The sequence below is a fragment of the Dysidea avara genome, chromosome 4 (assembly GCF_963678975.1).
Source record: "Dysidea avara chromosome 4, odDysAvar1.4, whole genome shotgun sequence".
Taxonomy (NCBI): domain Eukaryota; kingdom Metazoa; phylum Porifera; class Demospongiae; order Dictyoceratida; family Dysideidae; genus Dysidea; species Dysidea avara.
The window spans coordinates 28,813,634-28,834,969 of NC_089275.1; the positions used below are offsets into that span (position 1 = coordinate 28,813,634).

The 21,336-nt window shown below is 37.3% G+C and overlaps 1 protein-coding gene and 1 long non-coding RNA gene across 8 annotated transcripts in view; one reads left to right on the top strand and one right to left on the bottom strand.

The window, feature by feature from the left end:
• Positions 1–21,336, top strand: part of LOC136254619 (uncharacterized) — a 281,340-nt gene that overhangs the window by 222,660 nt on the left and 37,344 nt on the right. The window contains exons 19-26 of the mRNA XM_066047363.1: positions 7,020–7,161; positions 8,229–8,375; positions 10,641–10,701; positions 10,750–10,855; positions 11,792–11,844; positions 11,904–12,057; positions 13,796–13,896; positions 13,943–14,054. Of these exons, the coding sequence (XP_065903435.1) occupies positions 7,020–7,161; positions 8,229–8,375; positions 10,641–10,701; positions 10,750–10,855; positions 11,792–11,844; positions 11,904–12,057; positions 13,796–13,896; positions 13,943–14,054 (876 nt within the window). The remainder of the gene's footprint in view (positions 1–7,019; positions 7,162–8,228; positions 8,376–10,640; positions 10,702–10,749; positions 10,856–11,791; positions 11,845–11,903; positions 12,058–13,795; positions 13,897–13,942; positions 14,055–21,336) is intronic.
• On the bottom strand, positions 985–3,474 carry LOC136254648 (uncharacterized). 7 transcript variants are annotated; one of them, XR_010700613.1, is made up of 7 exons: positions 3,046–3,474; positions 2,779–2,920; positions 2,274–2,660; positions 1,954–2,018; positions 1,682–1,893; positions 1,197–1,261; positions 985–1,137 (listed from the first exon to the last, which is right to left on the bottom strand). It is a non-coding gene; the product is annotated as an uncharacterized lncRNA (long non-coding RNA). The 7 variants fall into 7 exon arrangements; XR_010700616.1 differs by having other exon boundaries at positions 2,713–2,920; XR_010700618.1 differs by having other exon boundaries at positions 2,274–2,378; positions 3,046–3,473.

The window sequence follows — 21,336 nt, forward strand, 5'->3', positions numbered from 1 at the left end:
TGAATATCCATACTGTGCTGTGGAGTTTCCATAATTGAAATGCACAGTAGGGATATTCACTTCTTTTGTTACAGTAATTAACTGTCATAATATCAAGACTCACAGTAGTGAGTCGCGCGGCCAAGAAACTACAAAATGCACGCCCAATTAAAAGACGCGCGGCCACTACTGTGAGTTATTTACGTGTAGGGCCGGTTTTGCAATATTAGTCCTAGATTATGTAACATCTCTCAATAGATATGTATTGCGTTACATGATAAAAAAATCTTTAGGAGTCATCATCATAGTTTTCTTGCGACCTCGCTAAAATAAAAAGTAACCATCACAAAATAAAAAACAGGCGTATTTCACTTTATTTCTCTACCTTATGTTACAACTACTGTCACGTTATACCAGTCAACATAGTCGTGTTGGTATAGTCCATCTATCACTGACATTATCCAATCCTGGTTTGCCTATACGCATATTTTCTTCAATCAAACCTCTAATCCCTACAATAACTTTTAAAGGCACGACGTGGACACAAACTCTAATGCCTGATAAACAAGTTGTGACAACGTGCTGAACCGTAAGTTCCCTAGGGATGGCATTTTAAGCAGAAATCTTTTAAATTCCATTTAGTGCCACACCCCAATCGAGCGTTTATAAATCGCCAGTTGTCTTATGGTGTGAAGAACAAAATCACTAGCGAAGGTGCTTTAAGCATACTCTTCAATTCTCTATTTACATGTAATTTTTAATAGATTAACCACAAAGGCCTGAATACAAAAGGTAACAAGCCTTTAGGGGTTACCACCTCTACGTAGTGTTTACCATGTAGCTTGTGCTGTGGCTTTCATTAAGCATTATGCGCACACAAATGGTGCAACAAAATTTTGTAATGGATTGCTCGAATGTGGTTGGTGGTGTTGTGGCTCGAATGTGGTTCGTGGTTTGCCAGTGACCATATATGAGTTGGGGTTGTTCCACACAACTTACACAATATTCAAATTTCATGATGGCCATGAAAATTTCTTGCCATATGGTAAACATACAACAATGTGTAACAACGTTAATCAACATCACATCAAGACTTGACTAAAAATAGTTCCAACAATAGTGATGATTTCTTGTATGTAAGCATGACGATACTGAGACCTATAAAAGAATAAGCAGGCACTGAAGTTAACCTTAAATTAAACACTCATGCAACTGACCTGGAACATTGGTCGCAACACCAAAAACACTTGTTTCGATATCTGATGACACAATCCAGCAGGCACTGAATTAAAAGAGAATGTATAAAAAATCAATATGCCGGGCTGTATCAATAATAGCATGGATAATCAAAATGAACAAAAATTATATCCCAGGCTAAGTGAATGAATAACATAACTGTTGGGTAAGCATGTCAAACCTGAACATTAGGAATTAGTCAAACAAAAGTACGCTATCACAACTTGGTCATAATACAATGTTTGTACCACTGGACTTCACACTGGTTGCCCAAAAATTGTGCCATTCCAGGACAACAGCATAATTATGAAACAAATAGTTACTACAACACAGAAGGCTTACTGTTGTACCGTCTACACTGATATACCATAATTTAAAAACATAACAGGTAGCTAGGCATTAAATACAATACACTTAACACCTGGGTACTAGGAAAAATCACTAACATCACAACATGTAAACTGACCTAGAAATTAACACCCTTGATGCCACTACAGTCTACACTGGATATTTGTTTGAACCCATCAACACTATACCCGATACATCTGAGTAGACTGACCTGCAAATTCACATCACTAGTATACAGTGATAATTGATAACTACAAAAACAACAATTGCAATAATACAATTCTTCTGTACGTCAACTGACCTGAAATTCATGACACTCGATACCGAGACCTGTAAAAGAATAAGCAGGCACTGAAGTCAACCTTAAATTAAACACACATGCAAACTGACCTGGAACATCGGTCGCAACACCAAAGACACCTGTTTTGATATCTGACGAAACAATCCAGCAGGCACTGAATTAAAAAGAGAATGTGCAAAAAATCAATATGCCAGGCTGTACCAATAAAGGATGGATAATCAAAATGAACTAAAAATATATATATCCCATATGCAGGTTAAGTGAGTAACATAACTGTTGGGTAAGCATGTAAACCAGAACATTAGGTCATTGGTCAAACAAAAGTACGCTATCACAAACTGGTCACTGATAATTGATAACTACAAAAAGAACAATTGCAATAATACAATTCCTCTGAACGTTAACTGACCTGAAATTCATGACACCTGTATCTTTGTTCTTGCATGGTCTCAACTTACATATGTACCATGATCACATTCAACTGCTAGTGGATAAACCAGTATGACCAGATGGCCTGCAAAAACCAACAAGCAGGTGTTAAATACAATACACCTAAAGCCTGGAATATGAAAAATATTATATAAGCATTATTCCACACTGATATAGTAATAGATTATAGGACGTTGTGGAACTTGCCTAAACGTGTAAACTTGAACAAGAGGACAACTGCATAATCTGGACACTTGGAATTGTCCAATACCTAATGAACAAGTTAGTACTAATGACATTCACGTCAACATTTTATCCCAGCTGGGTGAATCTCTTGTAACTGAGTAAAAAGGTGTTTATTTTCCACCTGCAACCAAAGTTCTACATTTCGATCTGTGGTTGAGTGTACATAAATTGACCAGGAAAATCAGTATGCCATAGGGGTATGGAAATGGTTTCTTTCCTTCTGTTGTGACATTACTTACAGCTGACTGGTAAATGATCATCGATGTCCCCATGGACCCCAACAATGAGTATACCAATAACTTCACAAGTTGGAATAAATTTCCTTTCAACATGTGGTGGAATGAATTTCCTTTCAACATCTGGTGGACAGGTCCAAAAACCCTATCGCACAAACACAGTGAATCAGTGTGTGGCGATGTGACACGTTGCACAAACTTCACTCCTCGTTTTGTTAGCATTCAAGACCGGGATATATCATAGAGTCCCTCAGTATTCTTGACTCTTACTTTTTCAAGCGTTGCTCAAGCGATGTAGTTTCTCACGAGGGGCTCGAGTTTCTCAGTAAAGTCGAGCCGATTAAAGCACGCCTCACCATCTAGTTACATTCTTAAACCATTCAATTTAAAACCACGTATCACGAGTGTCCGCTTAAGGTAATTAGGGACTTTCCACGAGATTTCCCCTAAATAGATCACGTGTTAGTTGTCAATCCGGTGGATTCTGGTGGTATACATGGTTCAACAATGCGGTAAGTGTACATATGCTGTCAATAATTGTTTGTGCACTGCTAAACTAAGTTATTTTTGTGTGGTAAGTATGCTTGAGGAAGGGTCTGGGGGACGACACTAATGTTTTGACAGCAGTTGATGATGGCCAGGCAAAGAACTGCGAGAAGAACTACTGTGATAGTGTGATAGTAGGGAAAAATTCCCACTCCTATAGTTCTGCCTAGGGGCATTATCTACAGCTACTGTATTATGTTGCCGATATGTATATCCGGGCCAAGAATAAAGGTGAAAGTGGTAGTAAGGCTTAATCCTATTATTCTGCTGAACAGGCAAGGGAGTCTGGGACTCTGGGGGCATGCTCCCTCAGGAAAGTATAAGTACTACAACTTTTTTGTTTTAATTGCTTCATCAAGTATAAAAATTTCAGTCAAAAGGTGATGATCGAGGCACTGGTCTTATGCACTGGTTGGAGTGGTTGTATCGATACTGCACTGTGGCAACCTTGAGGGGTTAGTGCTGGCATTATCCTTGGCAATACTATTCCATCTCCCCGAGTCTTGATGATTGAGTCCTCCATTCCTTTCTCTGCTGCTCCAATCCTGAAGTTGTGACCACAGTCAAAAGGTGACAATCGAGGCTCTGGTCTTGCATCTATACTGTACTGCAACACCCTTGAGGGGTTACTACAGGCATTGTCCATCGCAATACTGTTCCATCTCCCATATACAAGTCTTGATGATTGAGTCCTCTATTCCTTTCTCTGCTGCTCTAATCCTGAAGTTGTGACCAAAATAATAAAAAATGGTTATAACATGATAAATGATTATGGTGATAACAATTACAAATGTATTTATAGCTGTGTAGCAACTGTAAACTAATTAGTCACTTGCAAGTTTAATTAGGTGTCTGAAGCATTTAACATGCACAGATATGAGATATATTCGTCACATGCAGGCAGTAAGGATAGATTTACTCTAATAGAACAGTCATACTACACCGTAAATTCATACTTCCGAATTTACGGTGTTATGAAACAATCATTATTTTGTTTGGATTTTACTGACTCTCCAAGATAATATTCTGCATTAATGTTAATTGCTCATTTCCAAAAAAATTACCTTTTAAACCAAATGTAGAGTCTATCACTGACAAAAATGAGTGATATCCACCCCAAAAACACCTTCGCTGTAAAAAAGGCGCGCCCAAGAAACTACAAGTACCTGGAACCCAATGTAAAAAAACAAAAAGAAAACAGCTCAGCTGAAGTGAAAAGTAACTGGTAACTTAAAGAGCTGATATCTGAAGCAGCCAAGAATACAATTACTATCCATGCAAGAACAACTTGGCTATAAAACAGGTGTGTACATGAAAGTAACTGGCAACTGAAATGGCTGATATCTGAAGCGGCCAAGAATGAATGGTCATATACAACTAATTCAAAAATTTAACACTGAACCTTTATAATTCGGCTGTGTTCTATATTCACTCTTGCTGCATCGTAAAGTAATTTCTTTTAACTCTAATTGGCTGGTAATTTGGCCACCTTTTTTTGCTCTATTATACTGACTATTAAAAAAGGCGGCCAAATTACCAGCCAATTAGAGTTAAAAGAAATTACTTTACGATGCAGCAAGAGTGAATATAGAACACAGCTGAATTATAAAGGTTCAGTGTTAAATTTTTGAATTAGATGTATATGACCATTCATTCTTGGCCGCTTCAGATATCAGCCATTTCAGTTGCCAGTTACTTTCATGTACACACCTGTTTTATAGCCAAGGTGTTCTTGCATGGATTAAACTTTAGTAATTGTATTCTTGGCCGCTTCAGATATCAGCTCTTTAAGTTACCAGTTACTTTTCACTTCAGCTGAGCTGTTTTCTTTTTGTTTTTTTACATTGGGTTCCAGGTACTTGTAGTTTCTTGGGCGCGCCTTTTTTACAGCGAAGGTGTTTTTGGGGTGGATTATACAATACTAACTCAAGCTTGTTACAGTACTTTTTATCGGTTCACTATATTCTAGTTGATCCCTACTCTACTTTAAAACTTCTAATTTTTCTTTTACTTATCTCTGTTCTTTTATAGAACTGGTGATCAATCTATGTAACTAGTTTGTTTCATAAAGATGAATTGATGTGTCAATCAAAGAAGATGCCATCAATTGTTTTTTTGAACATGAACTGTAATTTCGCACATAGATTGGTGCACTGGTATTCTACAACAATTGATTTAATTGATTGATTTATACACCTTATGATTTAAGACAAGTGTACAGGAAATAAATAAGGGGCCTAGACACAGGGGTGCCAAGAAACTTTAAAACAGCTGGAGCCCTGGCAAGGCAAACACACACACACATGTACATCCACAATTATTAGAATTAATTATAGTTTAACAGATCTGACAGATCCCACACATCTAAGGAGCGAGCATTGAAAACTCTGTAAGTAGGATATTACAATTCTGGTAGCTTGATCAAACAATGGCTTAATAGCTCTGGATGCTAACTTGCATGTATGAGATACATAGGCCAGCGTCGCAGGTGTAAAGTGTCCTAAGCAGCCAATCTCAGTTGTAACCAGCTGGGCAAACAGGCCAGAGCAACAGTGTTCATAGAATGAAATACCTTAGTACAAAGAACTTATACAGCAAGTAATGCATTAAGAAATGAAAGCGATTCGCTAAACCATGCCAACTATAATCAGCATGTCCCTGTTCTACTTTGCTAAGACATTAATTCTCTGTGAGTGCTATCCCACTGTAAGCGGCTAAGAACGAGTTTACTTATCCACCCATCACCTGGAACAGTCATTTGAACTCACACACACAAGAAACAAACACTATTAGCTGGTGTTCACTCAAGCAATTAAGCCGTGCCAACTAATCAGCACGTACCTGTTGTACTTTTGCTAAAATGAGTTCTTATCCTACACCCGTCATCTGGAACTATCAGTTGAACTCAAACACACGAGAAACAAATGTATTGGCCATCACAGAAAGTTGCAGGTGCCACTAATGTGCTATCGCAAATAAATGAACACCTTGCATTGTCACCGAAAAGAAGTGGGTACAAAGGAAAATCCATGATGCATGTATTCTACACACTGCGGTTGGTGAAAAGGCACATCTCGGGATGAAGCAATGTCGAACAGTGAAGAAATTAAGCCCATAGCTATATCCATTGTCGAGTTATGCTTGGTTGAAGGCATCAGTTAGTCAGAATAAAATTCTATTAAACAGAAAATTTTTAAAATTCCATGGAAACTTTTTGGAAGGGTTTGGGATTGGTCTGAAGACATTTTTGGGCTCAGTTGTGCCTAACCAATACCATCAAGTTGTCATGAAGGGAAATTTAGGCTGGTTAATTTTTGGCTGGAAAAGCCCAATTCTGCATGATCCCTAACTATCATACAGTACGGTAGTACTGTATGATAGTTTTAAGATTGGATTTTTATCATACACATTCGGTCTTGTTGCAACCCTAATTAATTCTTTTTAGCTAGCAATTTGACTGCCTTATTTTCTGTGCACTGACTTTAATAAAGGTGGCCAATTATAGTTAAATTTTAAGAATACATCAAGACTGAATGTAGAACATGAGTCAGTGATAAAGTTCTAATGTTGTAACTTTGTTAGCTGTATTAAAATTCATTCTTGGCTTTTCCAAATATCAGCTCTTATATATATTTCATTTTATGGTTGCATCTTTTTTTACAGCCAAGCTGTTTTTGCATGATAGATTATCATTACAGAGTAGATCACAAGCAAATAAAACAGAGAGTGAAAGATTACTAGCAACATCAGAACAAACAGGAAGGTTGTTAAGTAATATCCTAGATGTAGATACTAATGAAACTGTCAACACTACTCTTATAGGAAGCAGAAACAACATCGGTTAGTTTGTACAGACTATACACATGTATTAAAGTTTACTGTACTGTTTTGAATTGTGCTACTAACATTTCATACATACATACCAGGACACAGATAAAGTCAGTGTTTCCTTTTCTATTATGCTTACAATGTCTACACACACTGTACACTAGACCCATGTCCTTCCCTGCATTATAGATTCAGCCTTTAAAATGAGTTCTACTGTACTTTTAATAGAAACAATTTTGTGTGTTTAAATACTGTGAAACAATACTCACAAATAAGTGAAATTCTAGAAATCCTTTTTATACCATTTTATTGATCAGTAAAGATCCTTAGTTATTTTTACACTTCAGGAACGGTATGAAACAGTGTACAGCTTTTGAAAGTGCACTATCTAATACCTTTCTCATGTGTATACTTCCACCTGGCCTTAATAGTAGGTGTAGCATAGTATGAGGGTATGACATTGTAGTGTTCACATTGCACTAGTTTGATGTTTAATTAATTATTCCAGACAACATTTGTTGTTGACTCAAAATTATAGCCCTACGTACGTATATTGCTTTCCTGTAATTGCATTTGTCTTCCAAAGGTACTAATGCACTCCCTTTTACATAATATATTTACAATATTCACACAGTGTTACGTACAAGATGCTGCTTTAGCTCTGTACATTATGTGCAGTATCATAGGCTCACAGTATCATGATAGAGCATGGTGTGGTACACTGGTGATGTGTACATAACACTTTGATATGCACAAACATTCAACGTGACTGAATTTGCAAAAGTTACCTTTTCCACACATTTTACACACCAGCAAACAAAATGCTATAGCAGTTGACTCCTTATACTGCCTAACTTGCTCTTAGTTCAAAAATGCAGCCAGGCAATGTAGCAACATACATGGAAAATTTCAAGCAATATATGCTATGGACTATTTGTTATAAAGCTTAAAAGTCCAACAAAGTGGGTCAAATTTTGTTTGTGAAAGAGGTACATTTTCGCAAATCTGGTCACAAATGTCTTTTGCTATTAATAAGCAAGCTGAATGATCTTCATGTTTGTTATGTGATACTTCTTTAGCTATTGAAGTAGTGATACCAACAGAGGAAAGTTTAACCATGAAAGGAAACATCACTTTGCCTGAAACAATCTCATCTATTTTTGGACACATGACACCTACATTTCTAATACCAAGTGCTGTGATACTGAACCAGATCAATAAAGAAGGTACAGTATATTTTAAAGCAACCAACCATACATAGCTCTATGTACATGAAAGTGGCTGTTTTACAATATGCTACACTTCAATCATGCTAAATACCCTGTGCTTGCCATGGATAGTAGCTGCATTTGCCATTTATAAAATTAATGTTGTATCAAACAGTATGGTAGTCAATTACACGGTCATATTTTTCTTGATGCAAGGAAACCGTACAAGGTTTTAATTATCCATATTGACATTTTCCATTGAGGAGCATGTTTATAGATTCCACAAAATGCTTCCATTACTGTAAGAGGGAGTATGTAGTTACCTGTAACTGCACTTATAAAATGATAGCTTGGTGACCACAATCTTAAGCAATTATGACATACCACTACAATACCCTTAAACAATCAGACAGAGTATGGTGGCCACACCTCATAATTACTTAGCTGCAGTTTTGCTGTAGATAACAACTGGCGTAAGTCGCCAATTATTAGCACTTGCAGGCTACAGGGTACATGGAGGCTACCAAGTTCCACAATGGGCTGTTATATCCTCTAAAACATTTCTTAGAATCATTTTCATTTGGTGATTATTGTTGATAAAGCGCTATGCTGGTTAAGCATGAAATTACATAAAAATTGGAATCCAGCATGCTTTTACATATTTTTTGAACGGCTGGCCTCATCTTCGTACAACTTCTGGGAAACAAGGACTGCATCTCCCCTAAAAATTTCACAAAGAACCAATGAGGCATCGTGGAGTTTCACACAAAATCGGATATTGTGTCAATAGTTGGTCAATCACAAAAGTACAGTTGCCGATGATAGGTCCCCATGCCAATAATTGGCACACAATAGGCATTGAAATTTTCCTCATAACAAAATGTTCACTCATGTGAGATAATTAAAATTTAGTGCGCTAAAAGATGAAGGACTGCTCTGTTAAATGGTTCAAACCGGAACTTCATATGTCATTGAATTAAGAAATTACAACGGCATGATCAAATGGTGCCGATAATTGGCTGCCCTTAATCTGTTTATAGCCTTATGCAAAATCCACATTCAAATGAGCATACAATATCTATCTTTTAGTTTCCTGTTATGGTTGCAAACAGTTTACAGTTGAGAATATGTACATTGTAGAATGTAATCAACCGGCAGTGCTGAATAAGTCATGACAATTGATCCTTGCAAGCATGGACTGGATTGTTAAGTAGTCTTGTCCCTTCAGTGCTGTGCATTCACCTACTAAAATAGATAATAACACTGAGAAGTAGATAAACTAAATAACAGTTTTTTTTAAAAGCGCTGTACTTTTATTGATTCCTTTTCACTTTATACTCACTAATAACGTGTAGCTACTTCATTAATCAACTTGGAGTTGGGGATGTTTTTTGATGTGATTTTTGGTGAGTATTCTGTTAGGACTTTGGCTAATAACATGGGTGATATCTGTTATTAACTTGTACAGTGGTTCATGATTACACATTGCCAAATTGACTTTACACTAAATATTAGAAAACAAACACTTCTTTGGTGTGTAACCTTCAGCTGCTGTAAATAAGTACAGAAAGAATAGCCTCTCCTCAAAATCATGGTTAAGTAAGTGAAAACCTGCATGATTACCAACTTGTAGGCAATAGAAAGGCCGCTTTATTTCTGTGAGATTTATCAAAACAAGTGAAGCTCTAAGTCACTGAAATGATTGATATACTCTAATAGAGTAGTCTATGTACTTCATAAAAATGTGCATTAAAATTGTTTTCATAATCTGGCATTAAGCCACTAACAGCTCCATTTATAGCTTGTTCTGTACCACTGTAGTAAACCTTTTACCAACAGATATTAATTATTATATGTTCGTGTTAAAACTTTTGCCAAGTCCAGTTTTTTGCCTGATGAGATAGGCAGTGTAACTGATTTTAACTACTTTATGTTACAAAATTGATGTTACAGTAAAATTTCTTCCATTTGTGCCCAAATCTTCTTTTGGTGAAATGTGAGACATTGTGAAAACAGCTTAGCGTCCCTAATATCAACAACTTCCTCTGCCACTGAGGCAATTCAATATGATTAAAAGGCATTGCTATTGCAATACTAATCTGTAAAGCGGCTTGTTTCATATAGAAAGAATATTATACTTTGCTAGCCATCTAGCTTTTACTAGCTAATACTGCACAGTTAATGATTATAACTGTGTAATATCTGGTTTAACAATTTAATTTAGTACACATATCATTAATTCTTCATTATGCAGTAACACAATTGCTCTGTTTGTATACCTAGGAAGAAGAGTTCCAATTATCAGTACTATAATTCATAATTCACATCTACCAAGAAAGGAAAGGTTTGCTCTCATTTGGATGTACTTGTGTAAAATATTGTCTGATGTTAGCAATCGGGTAGTAAGTTTAATACTATCCATCCAAATTTCAAGTGATGAGCAGTCAAACATTAGTCTTGGAAATGAAACTGTGTCTATGACTTTTAGCATTGGAAATGTAAGGACTTGTAAATACACCCCCTGTTGTTTACATGTACAGTAACCACTTTTTACATAGTTTCAATATACCTTAAATACTGTTCAAATCTTGTCATGAACTTTGATCTCTTGTAGTTACATACTAAATGATTTATAATTAAATAAATAAGTAACTTACTGTAGTTAAGTAATTAATTTTTGTAACATACTCAGGCCACTAGCACAGGTTGCTAGTGGACCCTCAGCATGGACTAATATTGTTTTCATGAATGTATAACCACTGTATCTGTATGTACTTGTACCCATGCTGAAAAGCCTTATAAATAAATAAATAAAAATAAATAAATCATTTATAGATACTGCCTGTCATGTGTACAAGATTCCTTGTATCTATACTGTATACAATATATAAAGCGTCCAGGCCTGCTAAAGGTTTGGAAACTTTATGACACATATGTTGTAAGCTATTACACTGTGGGCATGTAATTTAATTGGTATTGTGTATGTATGTATTATAATACAAGTTACATACTGTACTAGATGTTTATTTCCAAAACTGCATAATGTAGTGTGGTGTCAGGAGCAGCTCCAAGGAGGCTTCTGAGGTTCTGGAAACTGGTCACATTCAGATCGAGATACTCTAATAGAGCAGTCAATCACTTTAATATAGTAGCCACAGTATTTAGAGCAGCAGTGCACCAAGCTATGTATGTATCCATAAATAGGGACTTTTATGTATTTTATCAGTGATATTAATACATAGTTACTGGAGGGCAGTTATTCTCACCTTTTTTTTGGTCTTCATCAAAAGTCTAGCTATGCTCTTGATCAGAAACCAGTCACCAAAAATTCTGGAGCCGCCTATGGGTGTAGTTTGCTTCTCCACATCCCCTGTTTTTACATGGCTGGTCACGAAATTATCATTTCATTATCTTCCTTCATTCTTTTCTCACAGACAAGAAATAATACTCAGAAAAATACTTACTGTGCATTTTTCAACCTATCAAGGTATGACTGTTTAGTTATCATACTGTTTTGAATACTTATTCATATTCTCTACATAACAGTACCAATCAAAGTGGAAGTTTCTCAACTGATGGTATCTCAACTGATGGTATTATACAGAATGACACAACTAATAACACATTTGTTCAGTGTTCTACTACCCACTTGACCAGTTTTGCTGTTCTGGTAGATGTGTCTGGAGGAAGAGCAACAACTGTAATGAATTTGTACAATGTATATTTTTGCTTACTGAAATACTTAGTAGTAGCGGTAGTACTAGACTGATATAGTGTTGTTCTAGTATCAGCTAGCTGTTACAGTTCTAGTTCCAATTTTGGAACAATAATCTTAAAAATTACAGTTCCAGTTTTAGTTCTGGATCCATAAACCTATAGGATTATAATTCTAGTTCCAGTTCTGGAACCGTAATCTTTATAATTACAGTTCTAGTTCTAGTTCAGGAACCTTTAGAATCAGTCTTCAATTTCTGTAGCAACACTTATTTTAACTAAAATATTAGCTAACAAAAGCCCATAATGAATTATGTGCATAGACACTCATTAATAAGTTACGTATAGTTACGTTAGTCTTGCCAGATTTAGTCATTTTATGTATGTAGCTAATTATTAGACAAACAACTATATAACATCACTATTTCAAATGAGTCTGAACGGTGGCATGGTACAAAAGATCTGTATAGCTAATTATCAAACACTGAACCAGACATAACAATGTCATTGAAGCAGCGGCATTCTCTAGCTAATCAGTTGTTCCAAGCAGTGTTTTAGCACATGCATACTTGCATGGTTGTAATACATACAGCTTTTCATGAAGTTGTATACTTGTCAGCAGAAAAAAATTCTGGTCTTGTAAAGAGCATAAAATCTAATTGGCAAAACTGTATGGTTATAATTATGACAATTACAGTTCCAGTATTAGTTCCAATACTTGATAAAATTTCTTTATAGTTCTAGTTCTAGTTTTGAGGAAAGCAAAATTATAGTTCTAGTTCTAGTTCCAGTCTTAAGGAAAGCAAAATTATTGTTCCAGTTCCAGTTTTAGTTCCAGAACTGGAACTGGAATAAAAAGGGCTAGAACTGTAATTATTTTAGTTCCAATACTGAGTACTAGAACAACACTATAGTTGGTACGCGTTCACCTGAGCCCGCAAATATAGTAATATCAAAGAAGTGAACATGTGTTAACTCCCAATGGTTTTGTACTGGAACAAGCAAGTTTTCATGTTATAAACATGTCTGCATGCCTGAATCGTCCATACTAAATGTATGGGATATTTTAAAGGCCTCATAACTCACTTGTTCGTGCCCATATCAAAGCGCTTTTTGATTAACAGTTCCAGTGTTTAAATGGCTTCACAGTGCTACTAAATGTTTGGGCAGCTGGCCCATGTAACAAGTATTATTAACGAGAAACAAGGGCTCAGGTGAATGTGAACAGACTATAGACTGATGTAGTTGATACACAAACACCTGTATAAAAAGCAGGGTGAAAAGTTTAGTTGAAATATTCATGTTAAGATGTTGCTGTGTTTGCAAAAATTAGCTTTACCATTCTCTGATGCACATTAAATCTGTCTCACCCATGTGACACACTATTTTATGTATGTCTGTCTACAATTCTATGCAAGTACAATTCCAATGTACAGTGTGTACTACGTGTATTCTTGCTGCTTGCACTGAACAACATTGCCATTTAGTTTTGATGATATGCAATATACTGCCTCCTAAAGATGGTAGAATATATGTAGCAGAGTTTCTATTTACACTGTAATTTTCTGGTCATTACTGATTAAATGCAGATACATAGCTATATTTCCCAATTTTTAAATACTGTACCCCAAAAACAACAAATGTATTCAGTCATACAAGGTGAAATGCTTAGTGTACTCAGTACAGTTGACTTAAGCAGTTTCTGATTCCTTTCTTTATCATAGGGAAGTGTTGAATCTAAAGCACTTACTGTAATCAGCTACATTGGATGTGCTGTATCCATAGTGTGTTTGTTGATTGCAGTGATGATATTCATTTCTCTAAGGTGAGCTATATAAGATACAGTACTTGTTTTACTTTGATTCTAACAGGAAAAAGGTTTTCAACCTGAAACAACATTTTGTACACACTAATCTTTCCATTACACTACTGCTGGGACTAATAACATTTGTTAGTGGTGTCGAAGCTGCTAGTGATCACAGGGTAAGAGTGTGTGTATAAATACGTGTGTATATTGTTTCTATGTGCAAATCTATACACTAAATTACTATAAATAGTTGATCAAGGCAAGTTGCTGACATATAGGAGATAATAATACCTGCAGATATACTAGCAAACATTTAATCCCTACTTCAGTATATACCCATGACTGAATTAGGGATTAAACATCTACTGGTATCTCTGCAGGTGTTCCTTGTTTCATTGCTTTTATACCTACGATCCCTAACTGAACATTAATTTTTTCTTGTACTTGTTTGCTTACTTTTTGTAACACAATTATGACTGGTGGACCAGGACTGGTACCCTGTAGGAGGCTGTACCGTATCTTATAGGTAGAGATGGAACAATACAGGATATTGAAAGCATGGATACATTACCTAAAAAATATCACGATACATGTTATATTACAATGTTATAAAGCATTGCATATACTGTATTCCAGATTTGCTTAAAAAGACAGACAGAATATTTTTCTAACTCTATGGCAATACTAACTCAATGATTTGGTTGTAAAATGTAAACTGGCACTTGCATCTCAGCAATTTCCAAATTTAATGCCTAACAGCTTTGTATGTAATATTCATTATAATTATTGTGATACACGATGTATCAATATAGTAAATTGTATTACTTTAGTAAAGTTTTATCGACACCTGTATCACTCTCTCAATATGGCGATACGTATATCAGTATATTGTCCCATCTGTACTCACAGGTAAAGGTGTAGGAACCTAAAGCTCTCCCTGAGCCTCACCCGCTATATGATGCATGGAAAATTTGCTTTTACTTCCCTATTTAACACCAGACAGAGCTGAGTGGCCTGCCTTCTCCATTCACCAGGTCCCCATTTACAGCTAGGTATGGAAGAAATGCAGAGAATAAAAGTTAAAGACTACACTTATTTTTTACAACTAGCCGAAACCTGAGACCATAAGAAAGGGAAGATTATCTGTAACTTGTTTGCACATAGTTGAAACTAAACAAATTTTGCATTAACATATTCTGTGTTCTATGTTCTATGTTGTCATGATTGTCCAAATAGTTGAAGTGCTTGTGTGGCTAAGTGCCAGTGGAGGCAAAGACCAATGGAAATTCTCACCAACTACAGTATAGGGGTGTAGGTGCATTTTTCCCAAGAAATTTTTGTAAAATATAGTTGTAATGAGATCAAATTGAATCTAGAAGCAATTTGAGAGAATGACTGAGAGCTGGAAGTAAACAGTGCATGAATTGAAGGGATTGAAATTAAAAGAAATATGAATACAGTTACTATGGAGTTTGATAGCAAATAAATACATTGTTTTAAAACAATTATTATCAAGACACACGATAGTGTGTCGTGCGGCCCAAGAAGCCGGCGCGCCACACCGTGAGTATATTAACAGGAAGAAAGAAAACGCAATTTTCACACCTATGTAGCTCTGTGATCCCTTATCCGATTGGAACCAAATTTGCTGGAGACGTGCCGCCCAGCTAGGGTAGTCTACATACCAAATTTGAAGAAAATCGCTCCAGCCATTTCCGAGATACGAGCGAACAAAATTTCGTTTTAATTTCTTCGTTTTTTTCTTCTTCTTCTTCTTCTTCTTCTTCTTCTTCATCTTCTTCATTTCGCACACTTCGCAAAATTCGCCATAAAACACGAATGCGTGCTCGGATTTGGCTGAAATTTGGCACACTTAAAGGGCTCATTAAGGCGGATCTCCGTACCAACTTTGGTAGGAATCCGATGAACATTCACGGAGTTATGACCGATTATTTGCGTAAAATAAGGTCGAAGGTCTGTCACGCCTACAGGGTAAACGCCTTGGAGGAATCAGTTGAAAATTGATATGTAGATGGAGCAACCATCGTAGGAGTGCCTTTTTGTGGTTTGAAAGGAATCGGGATAAAGACCATGGAGATATGACACGAAACCCAACCTGTGTCAAAATTACGCGATCGATTTTTATGAATAAAAAAACTATTAGTTTTCGTATCTACCAGGCAAACCGCTTAGAGCAACGAGCTGAAAATCAGTATGTAGCTGGAATAATCATCATAGAAGGTCCTTGCAGTAGTACAGAAGAATCGGATTACAAATCACTGAGTTATGATTCGAAAGGCAACTAGGTGCAGCAAATGCGAGATCGAGATACTCTAATAGAACAGTCACCCTAATAAAGCATTCAGCTGCATTTATAATTTACTCAGTTATATTACATTGTAAGTTATTCTGTGGGGAATTCAGCTACAAACAAGTCACCCTGTAGTCAGATCAGCTAGAAGAAGGTACCTAATAGAGAGTTCAGCTACAAATAAACCATCATGTAGAGAGTTCAGCTCAAATAAATCACCCTGTAGAGAATTCAGCTACAAACAAATTGCCCTGTAGAGAGATCAGCTAGAAGAAGTTACCTTGTAGAGAGTTCAGTTACAAAGAAACAATCATGCAAAGAGTTTAGCTACAAACAAATCACCCAGTAAAAAGTTCCGCTATGAACAGATCACACTGTAGAGAGTTCAGTTAGAAACAAGTCATCCTGTAGAGAGATCAGCTAGAAGAAGTTACCTTGTAGAGAGTTCAGCTACAAACAAATCACCCTGTAGAGAGTTCAGCTACAAACAAGTCACCCTGTAGAGAGATCAGCTAGAAGAAGTTACCTTGTAGAGAGTTCAGCTACAAACAAATTACCCTGTAGAAAGTTCAGTTACAAACAAGTCACCCTGTAGAGAGATCAGCTAGAAACAAGTCATCCTGTAGAGAGTTCAGCTAGAAGAAGTTACGTTGTACAGAGTTCAGCTACAAAGAAACTACCATGTAGAGAGTTCAGCTGCAAATAAATCGCCCTGTAGAGAGTTCAGCTACAAACAAATCACCCTGTAGAAAGATCCGCTAGAAGAAGTTACCTTGTAGAGAGTTCAGCTACAAACAAATCACCCTGTAGAAAGGTCAGCTAGAAGAAGTTACCTTGTAGAGAGTTCAGCTACAAACAAATCACCCTGTAGAGAGTTCAGCTAGAAACAAGTCACCCTGTAGAGAGATCAGCTAGAAACAAGCCACCCGTAGAGAGTTCAGCTAGAAGAAGTTGCATTGTAGAGAGTTCAGCTACAAAGAAGCTACCTTGTAGAGAGTTCAGCTGCAAACAAATCGCCCTGTAGAGAATTCAGCTACAAACAAATCACCCTGTAGAAAGGTCAGCTAGAAGAAGTTACCTTGTAGAGAGTTCAGCTACAAACAAATCACCCTGTAGAGAGTTCAGCTTCAAACAAGTCACCATGTAGAGAGTTCAGCTAGAAGAAGTTACATTGTAGAGAGTTCAGCTACAAAGAAGCTACCTTGTAGAGAGTTCAGCTGCAAATAAATCGCCCTGTAGAGAGTTCAGCTACAAACAAATCACCCTGTAGAAAGATCCGCTAGAAGAAGTTACCTTGTAGAGAGTTCAGCTACAAACAAATCACCCTGTAGAGAGTTCAGCTTCAAACAAGTCACCATGTAGAGAGTTCAGCTAGAAGAAGTTACATTGTAGAGAGTTCAGCTACAAAGAAGCTACCTTGTAGAGAGTTCAGCTGCAAATAAATCGCCCTGTAGAGAGTTCAGCTACAGACAAATCACCCTGTAGAAAGATCCGCTAGAAGAAGTTACCTTGTAGAGAGTTCAGCTACAAACAAATCACCCTGTAGAGAGTTCAGCTTCAAACAAGTCACCATGTAGAGAGTTCAGCTAGAAGAAGTTACATTGTAGAGAGTTCAGCTACAAAGAAGCTACCTTGTAGAGAGTTCAGCTGCAAATAAATCGCCCTGTAGAGAGTTCAGCTACAAACAAATCACCCTGTAGAAAGATCCGCTAGAAGAAGTTACCTTGTAGAGAGTTCAGCTACAAACAAATCACCCTGTAGAAAGGTCAGCTAGAAGAAGTTACCTTGTAGAGAGTTCAGCTACAAACAAATCACCCTGTAGAGAGTTCAGCTAGAAACAAGTCACCCTGTAGAGAGATCAGCTAGAAACAAGCCACCCATAGAGAGTTCAGCTAGAAGAAGTTACATTGTAGAGAGTTCAGCTACAAACAAGTCACCATGTAGAGAGTTCAGCTAGAAGAAGTTACCTTGTAGAGAGTTCAGCTACAAACAAATCACCCTGTAGAGAGTTCAGCTACAAACAAGTCACCCTGCAGAGAGATCAGCTAGAAACAAGTCATCCTGTAGAGAGTTCAGCTAGAAGAAGTTACCTTGTAGAGAGTTCAGCTACAAACAAATCACCCTGTAGACAGTTCAGCTACAAACAAGTCACCCTGTAGAGAGATCAGCTAGAAACAAGTCATCCTGTAGAGAGTTCAGCTAGAAGAAGTTACATTGTAGAGAGTTCAGCTACAAAGAAACTACCATGTAGAGAATTCAGCTACAGAAGAAGTTACCTTGTAGAGGGTTCAGCTACAAACAAATCACCTTGTAGAGAGTTCAGATAGAAACAAGTCACCCTGTAGAGAGTTCAGCTAGAAACAAGCCACCCGTAGAGAGTTCAGCTAGAAGAAGTTACATTGTAGAGAGTTCAGCTACAAAGAAGCTACCTTGTAGAGAGTTCAGCTGCAAACAAATCGCCCTGTAGAGAATTCAGCTACAAACAAATCACCCTGTAGAAAGATCAGCTAGAAGAAGTTACCTTGTAGAGAGTTCAGCTACAAACAAATCACCCTGTAGAGAGTTCAGCTTCAAACAAGTCACCATGTAGAGAGTTCAGCTAGAAGAAGTTACATTGTAGAGAGTTCAGCTACAAAGAAACTACCATGTAAAGAGTTCAGCTGCAAACAAATCGCCCTGTAGAGAATTCAGCTACAAACAAATCACCCTGTAAAAAGATCAGCTAGAAGAAGTTACCTTGTAGAGAGTTCAGCTACAAACAAATCACCTTGCAGAGAGTTCAGCTAGAAACAAGTCACCCTGTAGAGAGATCAACTAGAAACAAGCCACCCGTAGATAGTTCAGCTAGAATAAGTTACACTGTAGAGAGTTCAGCTACAAAGAAACTACCATGTAGAGAGTTCAGCTGCAAACAAATTGCCCTGTAGAGAATTCAGCTACAAACAAATCACCCTGTAAAAAGATCAGCTAGAAGAAGTTACCTTGTAGAGAGTTCAGCTACAAACAAATCACCTTGTAGAGAGTTCAGCTAGAAACAAGTCACCCTGTAGAGAGATCAACTAGAAACAAGCCACCCGTAGATAGTTCAGCTAGAATAAGTTACACTGTAGAGAGTTCGGCTACAAAGAAACTACCATGTAGAGAGTTCAGCTGCAAACAAATTGCCCTGTAGAGAATTCAGCTACAAACAAATCACCCTGTAGAAAGATCAGCTAGAAGAAGTTACCTTGTAGAGAGTTCAGCTACAAACAAATCACCCTGTAGAGAGTTCAGCTAGAAACAAGTCACCCTGTAGAGAGATCAGCTAGAAACAAGCCACCCATAGAGAGTTCAGCTAGAAGAAGTTACATTGTAGAGAGTTCAGCTACAAACAAGTCACCATGTAGAGAGTTCAGCTAGAAGAAGTTACCTTGTAGAGAGTTCAGCTACAAACAAATCACCCTGTAGAGAGTTCAGCTACAAACAAGTCACCCTGCAGAGAGATCAGCTAGAAACAAGTCATCCTGTAGAGAGTTCAGCTAGAAGAAGTTACCTTGTAGAGAGTTCAGCTACAAACAAATCACCCTGTAGACAGTTCAGCTACAAACAAGTCACCCTGTAGAGAGATCAGCTAGAAACAAGTCATCCTGTAGAGAGTTCAGCTAGAAGAAGTTACATTGTAGAGAGTTCAGCTACAAAGAAACTACCATGTAGAGAATTCAGCTACAGAAGAAGTTACCTTGTAGAGGGTTCAGCTACAAACAAATCACCTTGTAGAGAGTTCAGATAGAAACAAGTCACCCTGTAGAGAGTTCAGCTAGAAACAAGCCACCCGTAGAGAGTTCAGCTAGAAGAAGTTACATTGTAGAGAGTTCAGCTACAAAGAAGCTACCTTGTAGAGAGTTCAGCTGCAAACAAATCGCCCTGTAGAGAATTCAGCTACAAACAAATCACCCTGTAGAAAGATCAGCTAGAAGAAGTTACCTTGTAGAGAGTTCAGCTACAAACAAATCACCCTGTAGAGAGTTCAGCTTCAAACAAGTCACCATGTAGAGGGTTCAGCTAGAAGAAGTTACATTGTAGAGAGTTCAGCTACAAAGAAACTACCATGTAAAGAGTTCAGCTGCAAACAAATCGCCCTGTAGAGAATTCAGCTACAAACAAATCACCCTGTAGAAAGATCAGCTAGAAGAAGTTACCTTGTAGAGAGTTCAGCTACAAACAAATCACCTTGTAGAGAGTTCAGCTAGAAACAAGTCACCCTGTAGAGAGATCAACTAGAAACAAGCCACCCGTAGATAGTTCAGCTAGAATAAGTTACACTGTAGAGAGTTCGGCTACAAAGAAACTACCATGTAGAGAGTTCAGCTGCAAACAAATTGCCCTGTAGAGAATTCAGCTACAAACAAATCACCCTGTAGAAAGATCAGCTAGAAGAAGTTACCTTGTAGAGAGTTCAGCTACAAACAAATCACCCTGTAGAGAGTTCAGCTACAAACAAGTCACCCTGTAGAGAGATCAGCTAGAAACAAGTCATCCTTTAGAGAGTTCAGCTAGAAGAAGTTACATTGTAGAGAGTTCAGCTACAAAGAAACTACCATGTAGAGAGTTTAGCTGCAAACAAATCGTCCTGTAGAGAATTCAGCTACAAACAAATCACCCTGTAGAAAGATTAGCTAGAAGAAGTTACCTTGTAGAGAGTTCAGCTACAAACAAATCACCTTGTAGAGAGTTCAGCTACAAACAAGTCACCCTGTAGAGAGATTAGCTAGAAACAAGCCACCCGTAGAGAGTTTAGCTAGAAGAAGTTACATTGTAGAGAGTTCAGCAGTTTAGCTGCAAACAAATCACCCTGTAGAGAATTCAGCTACAAACAAATCACCCTGTAGAAAGATCAGCCAGAAGAAGTTACCTTGTAGAGAGTTCAGCTACAAACAAGTCACCCTGTAGAGAGATCAGCTAGAAACAAGCCACCCGTAGAGAGTTTAGCTAGAAGAAGTTACATTGTAGAGAGTTCAGCAGTTTAGCTGCAAACAAATCGCCCTGTAGAGAATTCAGCTACAAACAAATCACCCTGTAGAAAGATCAGCTAGAAGAAGTTACCTTGTAGAGAGTTCAGCTACAAACAAATCACCCTGTAGAGAGTTCAGCTACAAACAAGTTATCTG